Raw genomic sequence first — 11173 nt, forward strand, 5'->3', positions numbered from 1 at the left:
CTGACTTGTGGCTCACATGTGGAAAAATGTGCATTGCTTTCATCTCAGATGTCTCAGAGGTGTTTGTTGAAATTGTGAAACTGATGTCTATGCATCCCAGCTGCACAATCTCCTATATGGCACCTATGAAGTTGTTAGAAATTTGCATTTAATAATCAAAATGAACATTCAAAGCCCAGCCTGGTAAAGGCAATGTGAAAAATCACTGTCACTGACTCCAATGTCTGAATCCTGACAAAGAACTGGGGCTTGAAACATACATTCCTTGATGTAATAAGAAATAAATTTTGAGAAGAGCAAATCACAGTGCTGCGAGTCCCTTGGGAGGAAAAATGTACATACATTTATTCTGGACTCAGCACCTGGACAAAATAGATGTTTTTATACTGATGTGTTTGAGACAAATGTAGAAGAGCAAAGCATTTCTGTGAGAAACTACAGAGCATCAATACTCATTATTTTTATTTTTGTTTTTTAACAATCCACATTTGCTGTTTTTAATAATTTTATTATTTTTATACAGTATTGAAACAAAAAAATAATGTGGTGCATTCACATTTTTCCCAAGGGATTCTTTGCAAGTTTGATCTCTACAAGGGTAAAACAGTGAAAAGCTTGAAGCTGGATCCATCCATGTTAAAACTCGCAGGGATTGGGAAGACTGGGCCTGATTTAAAAATCATCTAGGAGATCTAATGGATTTTTTTTTTCTGTGCCAACATTTTATTCCCCATTTATGTGTGTTTACTGTGTTTTTGTAAGGGATGATGAATCAGGTTCCCAGCATTTGTCTTGAAAAGAAACTTCCAGTCCATGCGTGACAACAGTCCAAAGAAAACAAACAAATCCCATTCCCCCGTCCAGTCTCTTCCTCCTCTCATCCACAGGTTCTCCTCTATGCAACGTAGGTGTACACTTTACGATCCTCTGGCGTCCTCGCCAAGTATTCTCTTTCTATTAGTCCTTCTATACGCTTTTTGATTACCACAGGACTGGGAAGAAAACGTGCCCGGAGCTGCTGAGTCACCTGAAGAGTTACAATAAAAGTTACAATGTGTAAGAGAACCGCACCGTTTTACATTAAAGATTTGCTCTTTAAATTACATTTCTCTGAAGTGTTGGGATCAGGTAGTGGAACAGAGAGAAAATTTACGGACTAAAATTGCTGCATTATTTAAGCCAAACAGACCAAAGTTTGCATTATCATGTGCTTTCCTTACCTCTGCCACCAGGACATTGTGCTGCATCTTCTTCCTCGACTTCATGATTCGGACAATGGCTGCCTCTATCTCATGCTTCCTGTCGTCATCCACTTTCTGCCGCGTCTCTTTCCTCTCGGGGTCCGATTCCCCTTGTTTAGCAGCAACTGAGAAAGTAGGATACAGGGACAAGATGAGGTTTGAGGAGAAGATGTAGAAAAACCTTTTAAAAAGGTACTGTTTTATATTTGCAGAAAGGAAGAGTCCCACCCCACTCCCAGGTTAGCTTCTGTAATGTAAACTCTGTCATATATCTTTTCAGCAAAAGATTTCATTTATGTGTTTCTGAATGGCTGAAACATGACACTGAGGTGTTCAGCTCATATTATGAACTAAATGTGTATTTACTACTGTACACAAGGTATTAAAACTGTAGTTATTGAATGTATTGTAAGTAATTCTCATATTTGTTAAAAATGACAAAATGTGATTACCAAATTTTACAACGTACAGTAACACTAAACTATTTATTGTATAGAAAGAAATTTACAGTATCAGGTTTAAGATTTCCAGAAATTAAACCCTCTAACCAAAAACACATTATGCTACAAACAGTAGTGGTCAGAAGTTTGCCCATAGCTGAGACTTCCGCTCTCTGTAGTGATGTCTGTGTTGTACACACTTTGCCCACCTGTCTGTATTTTGACTCTGTGCAGTTTGGAAGTAAACTGATCATTGACTGTAAACACGTGGCCGTTCTCAATTTCCTTGGACTTTGGCTCCTTGGTGAGAACTCTCTGTGTGGGCTTCCCACAGGCCAAGGACTGCAACGCTCGCACTAACTCTCGCTCGGGAATATCCGTCTCCTGCTGGATTTCCTATAGATGGGGAAAGATGAGAGGGGTAAGGTTGTAAAAAGAGAGGGACACAGATTATAATAAATCTTCTCACCTCACTGTACTCACTTAGAATGATGTGTACAAGTCATATATTGAGTAAAAATAACCTCTACAAAGATTAAGATAGCCAGATAAAGGTGCTTCACTGTGTCCCCACCTCGAAAGTGCACTTTTCTCTGTTATTGAAGAGCATGAGGATGGTCATCTGGAAGGTAGAGACCTGCAGTATGTGCTTACGGGTGTTAGAGCCTGTCACCTGGGCACCTCCCACACCCACTTCTGAACCATCCTCCTGCAGTTGAGACAATAGCCTTATAAATTATGATTATTACTTTGACAACCACAAGTCTTCTTCCATTTACAATAGCATTACACCTTGAATTCTGTGACTTGTAAAAAAGAGTATTTTAATATCTTGCTTCTACCTTTTTAACAGCTCCGTAGAAAGTTGCGTTTAGGTCTGCCCCACCCATGTGGTGTTGCAGTGTGAGCTGTCTGCCGCTGTGCTTAGCCAGGTAAAACCTGGAAAACGAAAGCATTCTTTAGAAACCATACAAAACAACGAGCCAAAACATTTGAGTAAATTTAAGAGCATTACCTTCTAAAGACTTCAAAGGCGTGTCTAGGAGCAGGAGGGATGGTACATTTGGGGGTTGCAGACTGTGTGGGCCAGTAGCCAGTAGTGAGGACTCTTACTGTGAGGTCCACACCACTTAGAGATGCCTGAAAGAGACGCGAGATGGGAGTTACACGACAACAAATATGGTTTACTTTCTGTAACATTCTAATGATCAAAAACTTAATCCCTCCCAGTCCTGTGCTTTATATCTTCCTCCATAAACGTACGGATCATGATTTGTACTTCAAAATTGACTTCATGTCAAACGTGGATTTTCACATGTGCCTCGTTTATAAAATTGCTGTATAACTTTAAAAAATATATATATATTTAATATAAGGCATCTGACTGCCTTACCGATGTGGTTTGTATGTGTTGCCTGAACTCATCCATGGTAGTGTTGGAGATGCTCATGTCTCTGAACATCCCTTCCAGTTTTGAAGTGAACTGACAGCCACATTCTGTCTGCAAACGAAAAAAGACAGACAGCAATGAGTTGAAACTGCTGACAAGAATTTAGACAGGGCAAGGGCAGGGTAATATGAGCAGAAAGGGTGATATAATGATGAACAGTACATATCCATCTGTAACCAAAACCTTCTCGTCCTTTTACCTTAAGCTTAGAGATCATGTTTTTCTCGGAGTCGTCTGAGACGCTCTTGTTGCTGAGCAGCCTGCGACCCAGATGCTGTTTGTAGTACCTTTCAAACACATCCTTCTCCTGCATAAACCTGAACAACACCATGGCCTTGTCAAGGATTGACTCCACCTCCTGTTCTGTCAACTGTTCAAATAAGATGGAGGACAAAAGGACTGAGGTAATGTACAAGACACAAAAACAAATTCATTCTTACAGAGCAATTCTGTGAAGCCACATACCCCTTTGACTCCCTTCTTGAGCTTATCATCGATGAAGAGTGACAGGTACTCTGGAGAGCGGGAATTTAGGTTGAGGAAATATTCAAAGTCGCCAGCTATGGTTTGTTTGAAGAGTCTATCATTATTGAAAGACTCGAGGAGGAAACGATCGAATCGTGTCTTCAGGTCTAGCAGGCCCTGGTGAGGAGGAAATTACAAAGAGCTGACCTAATCTATATCATTCAACAATAGAATCAGTTGTTTGGACTCACTGGTTGAATCAACATACCTGGATATAGTCGACAGGGTTCTTACCCTCTCCCTCTTCTGACACCAGAGCTTTGCCTTGCTCCCTCAAGTAAGAGCTCATACACTCACACATTGTTTTCAGGCCATTTGGCACACGACTGAACAGCTTGTACATGCATGCCAGGTCTGAGAGGGAGACATGGGAAAAAAAGTAATGAGAAACAAAAAAGAAAATACCCAGTACAACAAATTCCTTTGTGCTATTGCTTGTTCTTGTTTCTAAATTTGAATTTGAATTAAGCTTTTACCTTCTGTCTTGCCATTCTTGAGCATATGGACGAGGCCAGAGTTCTCCATCTCTACAATGGTCTTCATGTGTTTAGAAATCAACTCCCGTTCCACCACCTTGACAATGGGCTCCTCCGTAGACTTGTCCAGACAGTGCATAACTCGCTCAATCTCTTCATTGATTCTGGCCTCTACCTTCTTTATGTAGACACTTGCACTGTTTTCTGCTAGGAACTTTTGGCTCTCCATCTGAAAAAGCAAATATTTTGCGTTGTTTTATTAAAGATTTTACAGAAACACAAAGACACCAAGAAAACTTACTACCAACTCACCTGGAAGAATTCAGCTGACATATCTAAGAAGGGGCCCTCAAAGTCCTCCTCATATACAGACCTGCCATCCAGGCCGAGAATCATTAACATCTGGCAGGCGTTTCTGATGGCCCCTCTGCAATGAATGAATGTAACGCCTCCATATCAGCAATTATCAAAATGACCATTAAATATACTGCAATAAGATTTACTAAAAAACAAACAACTAAAGTATTAATTCAACCAAACTGTATGGCATCCTGATGAAGGCCTACACTTATAATAATCCTTTAGATCAGGCAGTGAAGAAGTACTCCTTTGTACCTGTCTACAACCTCTCCTTTCCTCTCACGTGCAATCATGTCCAGTAATGTCTGCCTCAGGTGGTCTCGAATGCAGCCGTAGCGCACGACCTGGTCTCTGAATATGATGAGGCCGAGGTTGTACACATTCTCCACATTGTTTTGTTGAACATAGACCCGGTCCTGGGAGACAAGAGAATGGGAAGAAAAGGACATTAGATGCTGTCTCTTACTCCATTACATTCATATAAATGTATACATGTTGTAAGACTTAAGACAAATGAAAAGTACAGGTAATAATACTGTATATATTGAATATTTAGTTTGTGTGAAAGGTATTTATCCTCCTTAGCTGTGTCATGCATTCAGGTATGTATTTCTAGTATTTCATTTTACTCGTCATTGTTAAAAAAAAAAAATCTAATCACATCTACTGCAATTTGATGTGGTGCAAAATACTTTTTCTATGGGATGAAGGTGCCAGAAAAGCTTTCATTATACACTTTACAATCTGACTGACAGGCTGCAAAACCTTTATGAGATCATTAGAGTATCAGAATAAACTACTGGCTGGTGTCTGATTTATTCCCAGAAAACACAGGGTTCAAAGGGGGCATAGGTGATAAAATATTTACCAAGCCACTCAGTCACAAGATTTGACATCACAAATAGTCCAGAATAACAAATATCCGCCGATGCCAAATTACAGGAGGTGGTTTTTACAAAACAAAAAACTTCCAGGATATTGCATGGAATAAATTAATTTTAAACTTTTGTGTTCAAGCAAGGGCACTTATTTTTAGTCCTGCAAACTTCCAATAGCTTCTTTTATGAGTTTAAGGGGTTTGGCTTTCTGATGCCTCGCATTTCTCTTAATCACAATAAAAAAATGAGTGAATAAGTTTGCATTTATCAGAATATATAACTTCATAAAAAGCACAGCAGACAGGACTGGCTAAATTTAAGAAAAAAACGAACATTAAAATGAATGAATACTGCGTGAAAATCTATAAATCCTCTCCTAGTCAAATAAATAAAAAATCCACAGACTGAAGAGAGGCAGTGACTTGCAACAAGGTAAATACACCTGGAAAGAACAGCAAAGTCATACTCGCTGCATCTGTCTAGCTCTTCACTAGAGGTCAGCAGCCAGGTAACAACAGCAGCAGGCTGTGACTCTGCAGTAGTTTAACAACAGAAAGCCAACCGTTTGGGGTAAAACAGGACAGGAAAATGGAGACTGTGGAACAAAAGAAGCCCAGGGGAGCTGTGCAGTCCCTGTACTGACTGTGCCATTGTTTAGCCTACACTTGTGCCTATCTCAAGGGGCTCACTCACACACAACTCCGTAAACACTTTGGACTTGCTGTGGGCTAAAGTAAATCAACTATTGCTGCCAGTTTTCCAACAAAACAAATAAATACAGCAACAGAGGCTCATTGTTAGGCCCGCAAATGAAACGGCACCTTACAATCAAAGTCCAGAATAGGATGTAGGTGAAGGCTGGCCACAGTTGAACACAAAAGGCCATTTCTTCAAAAGCATCAAATTATTTATGACACAGAACAAGCACCATTATCCACTTACATGAGGGAAACCTCTAGTCTATTCTTATTGACAAAACATAAAACAAACACAAAGATCTTTGTAAATAATCTACAACTACTGTACCATTTACTTAGTATGACAAAAGGCAAGGCACACACATCAGCCTACCCACCATGTACATGAGGATATCTCTGATCATAACCATGGCAGTTTGATGGTCATTCCAGGCCTGATTCAGTGTTTGCAGAAAGTTATTATTTAGAGAGTTTAGGACATCTTCTCGTACCTGAAAATAGAAACAGAGAGACATATAGATCGGGTCGTAAGATTAATGAGGACTGTTGGGAAGCTAAGTGCTAGAATATGTAATATCCATAGTCCATTCATAGTTTATTTTTATGATTAATGCTTGATAAAAGAGGGGTGTATAAACTTATTTTTGGTCACTAATATAATACAACATTCTTCAAGCAGATGCATCGCAGTTTACATTTATGCGTTTGCCTACTATAGACAATTCTACTTTTTTTGTATCCATACTGGACAGTGGACTAAAGAATGTAAAGATAAAACAAAGAGACTCAATGGCAATGGTAATGATTATATTATTTTTTCTTTTCTCACAGAAGTACTATTCAGTGTTCTTTAAATTACTGATGAAAAAGAGCTGCATTAGAGAAGAATATATATCTTTACTTTGTTGATGAGATGCTCAGTGACAACCTCCCTCAGGCCTGTGTAGAGCTTCTCCCCATGCTTGTGGAGCACCATGGTGTAGGCATTCCTGTACAGTTCCTCAAAGCTTAGTCCACTGTTGTTTTTCCTCTGGATCTCCTGGATGGCATTCTTTAGAAGGTCCCAGATGTTGTTCACATACTTCTCATCCATTGTCATCTAGGGAGGGGCAGAAAGATGTGAAAATGTGTTTATATGAAAAATGTCCATTCTTCATTACTTTGACGTGGTATAAGTAGATGAGGGCAGTGATGTCAAGAATTGTTCTTTGGTCTACAAAATTTAGTAGACCAAAAATACTTGTAAAAAAGAGCCATACAAATAATATAGATCCAATATATGCATTGTTGTTAATGTCTAATAGTATTGCACCTTTCTAAAGATGCGTCCACATAGATTTCATACCTTACATGCTGCGCTAAGTTATTTTCTACCTTGCTGTGTGGAGAGAAAAGACATGGAGCCATAATAAACCAATTTCACAGCAAGGAGATAGTTAGATACAGATGAAATTGTTTGTGATACAATCCATCACATTTTTGTTTGTGATACAAATCCAACACATTTTTCTTTTGGTTTAGTTTAGTACTGCAGTCATAAATAGAGGAAAAACAAAGTAAAAATGAGTGGACTGTCAGCATAAAGCAGTTAAGAAACAGCAATTTTGGCAGTGTAGTGATATTGGCAGTGTGGTGATATTTCGGCTATAAATATACTACAGAAAACAAATCAATGTGCATTATGAATTCTGTTGAGGACCTGAGCCCATGAAGACTTACATCTTCGTGTACACACTGCATGAAAAGCTTTACAATCACAAAGACAAGGAAGTGCTGCTTGACACCAGCAAACAGATAACCAAACAAACCAGCAACAAACTGCTGTCTTTTTCTGAGTGTCTATAATGAATGATTAAAAATGCATTCAAAGCCAGAAAATTAAGACACAAACTCCTTCGGCATTAATATTTCTCTGAAATTGGTAAAGAAGCAGCCATGAAGTGTGTCAAACCTCTTTGATGTGCTCCCCTTTCTGACTGAAAATAAAATACTTAGAACCAGTTACCCTTCCAGTATCTTCAATTTTAATTTGAGGGTTAAAAATAAGACTGAAACTGTTATATTTATCATGATGTATTTACATTTCGACTAAAATGCCAATCTGTATACAGTAGATATTCTGAGGCATCAGAATTGGTATCCAAAGAGAAAAAGTTGTATGGGTGTAACCCTATTGAAAACTAAGTCTAGCTTGACAACTAACCTACCTTAATCTGAGCTGTAAGAGCTGTAAGAAGATCAATTAATATTCATCCTGGAATTAAATTTTGTTATTATAGTGACTAAGACCACCTGGTAGGGGCTTTATTGCTGTCTAGGTGGCTGGTGTTGCACTTGCATGTAAGCTCAACATTTGAGAGAGGATTAACTGTGTTCACTCACTCATCTGCTCACTGACTCACTCTGCAAGACACCCACTCAGAAACCTGGATACCCAACAGAAGAAAAACCATTTGTCTATGGTTCACACAAACAATCTCAGCAAGGAGTGGAAGGGTGTTGCAAGAGCTAGCTGGACAACATAATATCCCACAACTTGCTAATTATGCCCATATCTAATATAATACATTGGTGATTGACTGAGTGTGTGAATTTGTAATTCAGCCCAGTGATCGGTGGATGATGATAAAACAGTGAATAGTGACGGTGATACTAGTAGTAGCAGGTAGCTAGCATGGCAACGTCAACAACATAAACTACTCAAGCTACCTTGGCCATGTTTACGGTAGTTTTAAGTTAGGCTGAAGTTGCGTTAGCTCGCAAGCAAACACTGCATGATAATGTTTTATTTGCCATCTATAACAGCCTCGGCAAAATGCGTGCCGCAATGAAATACCAACAACCAAAAGAGCCTGCCGTTACCATAGCGTAGTGATACTTGCTGACTGACTGCAACTTGGCTAACGTCAGTTCAGCTAACATCTAGGCCTGCTAATCAGCTAGCTACTATTTGCTAGTCTCTCACTTAAGAAGTTTTCTTACATATGCTAACATTAGCTCCTATCAGACGACGACTCCATTTCCAGACCGAGAAACTAGCTAACGTTAAATAAACTGAGCTTATAACACATTTAACGTGCTTCAGGTGATCTGTCCTGCTAATACCAGTTTTCACTTGACAATGACATGTTTTTTCTCGATTGACCAGGTAGCTAGCAGGCAGTTGCTAGCATAAAACCTGTCATCCCCGGTACTCGAGTCTCACAGTTAGCGTCCCAGCGCTCACAGTGCCGGTAAATACTTACAGGAAAAGCTCGTATCCTCATCTTGGTGTCCTTCTTGGTGCCGCCTTTGAGGTTGGACATGATTAGTTAGAACGACTTTCGTTTCTAAGTTGACTTAAAGACTACATGAAAGGCAGCTGCTAGTTTGCTTTCTATGCCAGGAAAGCGGCAGGGAAACTGAGTGACCTCCCCTTTGGGAATTAGGTCGGGCTGTGTGTCTGTTTTGTTGTTGTCACTTGCTCTCTTCCCAGTGGTTTTTGGCTAATGTTAGCCTAGATGCAGTGATGGCGGACGGCTGTACTCCACTGCGCAACGCCGAAATCTCGCGAGGGTAAAGTCAGTGACAGGTGCACTCTACAGGTTGGTCATAACCGCTCACTCATATCACAACGGTTACGTCGATGTGATATTAATATTTCGACAAAAAACGTCGTAGGTACTTAATTTAATAACGGTTACAGCGAGAAAATACCTGGTTAGACGTGAGAAATATTGACAAGAAAGAAAAAAACTTTATTCGGTGTCAGACCACCACCATATCAAGCTAGCTATCTTTTTGAGAAAGCATACAACACGACTACCATTCAGTCAGATATATTCAAATAATGCTATATTCACTGTGCGATATGGTCAGTTTGAACATGCTAATTGTCTTCGTTGCTGTTTTCCAGTTCACCTCTCACTCTTCACATTGCCCAACTGCAAACTCCGATGATTGACCAATGGCTGGAAGACTGGATATCTTCTCACTGTCATGACGACGCTCTCTGAATAAGGGAAAGAGAATTTGTTACAACAACAAGGTGAGTCCTGAAAAGATAAACATTTAAGAATTTTTATTACAAAGAAAATAGTCGGCATGAATAACTCTAGTCTATCAGTCTATCAGAATATTAAACCAAGAATCTACCTTAAAGTACAAGAAAGCCACTAAAACCTCAAGCCTCAAAATTAATTATCATATACAGTCTAATGAGCCTATTTCTGGATTAATTATCTATCATTTATAGTGCTGACAATAGTAGCCTATATAAATATAGCTACCTGTGTACTCTGCTGCAATGATGGGAACTGTTGCGTTCTTTCGGAGATTAGCTCTCGTTCTCCTCCTCAGCCCCATGTTCTCCAGCTGCAGCTTTCTGATTTCCGACTGCATCGCTCTGATCACCTGGATAAGCCTCTTTTCGCTTTCCATGGTCCTGACTGCATACGTTTCCACCCTGTCTTCATCTTTCTCATGGACATCCAACTCACCACAGGGCCCCATCTGACCTGTACACACACAGTTGGTCACTAAGCATAGGTCCTTTTTAATTCAAAGTTGATTTCAAAGCTCAACATTGGGCCAACAAAGAAATAAGCAGCCAATCAAAAGAAGCTATCTAGTCTGTCAGACTATTGATAGTTGGGTCACATGATGGGGAGAGTGTTATTTTCTTCTTAGTGATCTGATGCCACCACTTTCCCTCCTCCTGTTAAATATTCATCTACTCTGTCAACATAAAGCAACAATAGGAACTTGGGAGAGGCCTGCCTGTGGTGTAACAGTGTGTGCCAATGTGATAGGGTGAACTGCTTCTTGTTTAAACTCAGACTACTTCTCAGTGTGGTTAAAATACATGAAAATGGACTTAGAGGTTATTTACATTTATCAAACATCGTTTTTGTTTAGTACCTAAACTTTTACTTTCTTATTTCTGCCCCCAAATGGTATACTGTGTGGCAATCATCTCTCTCCAAACAGCCAGCTCAGTTTCCACACTGATGGCCTCATTGTTAGGGCTCACACAGACACCTGTGCATCATTGGTGCAGTATTTAGAGAAGAGAATGTGAGTCAGTGAGCGTCTGTTTGGTGCTGCTCTGCTGCTCTCTAGTGTAG

At 39.7% G+C, this 11173-nt stretch overlaps 1 protein-coding gene and 1 long non-coding RNA gene across 2 annotated transcripts; both read right to left on the reverse strand.

The window, feature by feature from the left end:
- Window positions 1-447: 447 nt before the first annotated feature.
- LOC111654442 (cullin-3-like) lies at window positions 448-9606 on the reverse strand. The gene is made up of 16 exons (XM_023405456.2): window positions 9314-9606; window positions 6970-7167; window positions 6446-6559; window positions 4748-4908; window positions 4445-4559; window positions 4133-4361; window positions 3865-4010; window positions 3597-3773; window positions 3331-3501; window positions 3075-3182; window positions 2697-2821; window positions 2524-2620; window positions 2256-2390; window positions 1891-2077; window positions 1221-1366; window positions 448-1027 (listed from the first exon to the last, which is right to left on the reverse strand). The coding sequence occupies exons 1-16, from the start codon at window positions 9371-9373 to the stop codon at window positions 896-898; spliced, it is 2301 nt and encodes a 766-aa protein (XP_023261224.1). The 5' UTR covers window positions 9374-9606; the 3' UTR covers window positions 448-895.
- A 178-nt stretch (window positions 9607-9784) lies between these two features.
- On the reverse strand, window positions 9785-10605 carry LOC147819168 (uncharacterized). The gene is made up of 2 exons (XR_015437201.1): window positions 10337-10605; window positions 9785-10059 (listed from the first exon to the last, which is right to left on the reverse strand). It is a non-coding gene; the product is annotated as an uncharacterized LOC147819168 (long non-coding RNA).
- Between the last annotated feature and the right edge of the window lie 568 nt (window positions 10606-11173).

This window comes from Seriola lalandi, unplaced genomic scaffold (genome assembly GCF_002814215.2).
Source record: "Seriola lalandi dorsalis isolate HSWRI2012SDOR001 ecotype SW California unplaced genomic scaffold, Sedor1 jcf7180002054277, whole genome shotgun sequence".
Taxonomy (NCBI): domain Eukaryota; kingdom Metazoa; phylum Chordata; class Actinopteri; order Carangiformes; family Carangidae; genus Seriola; species Seriola lalandi.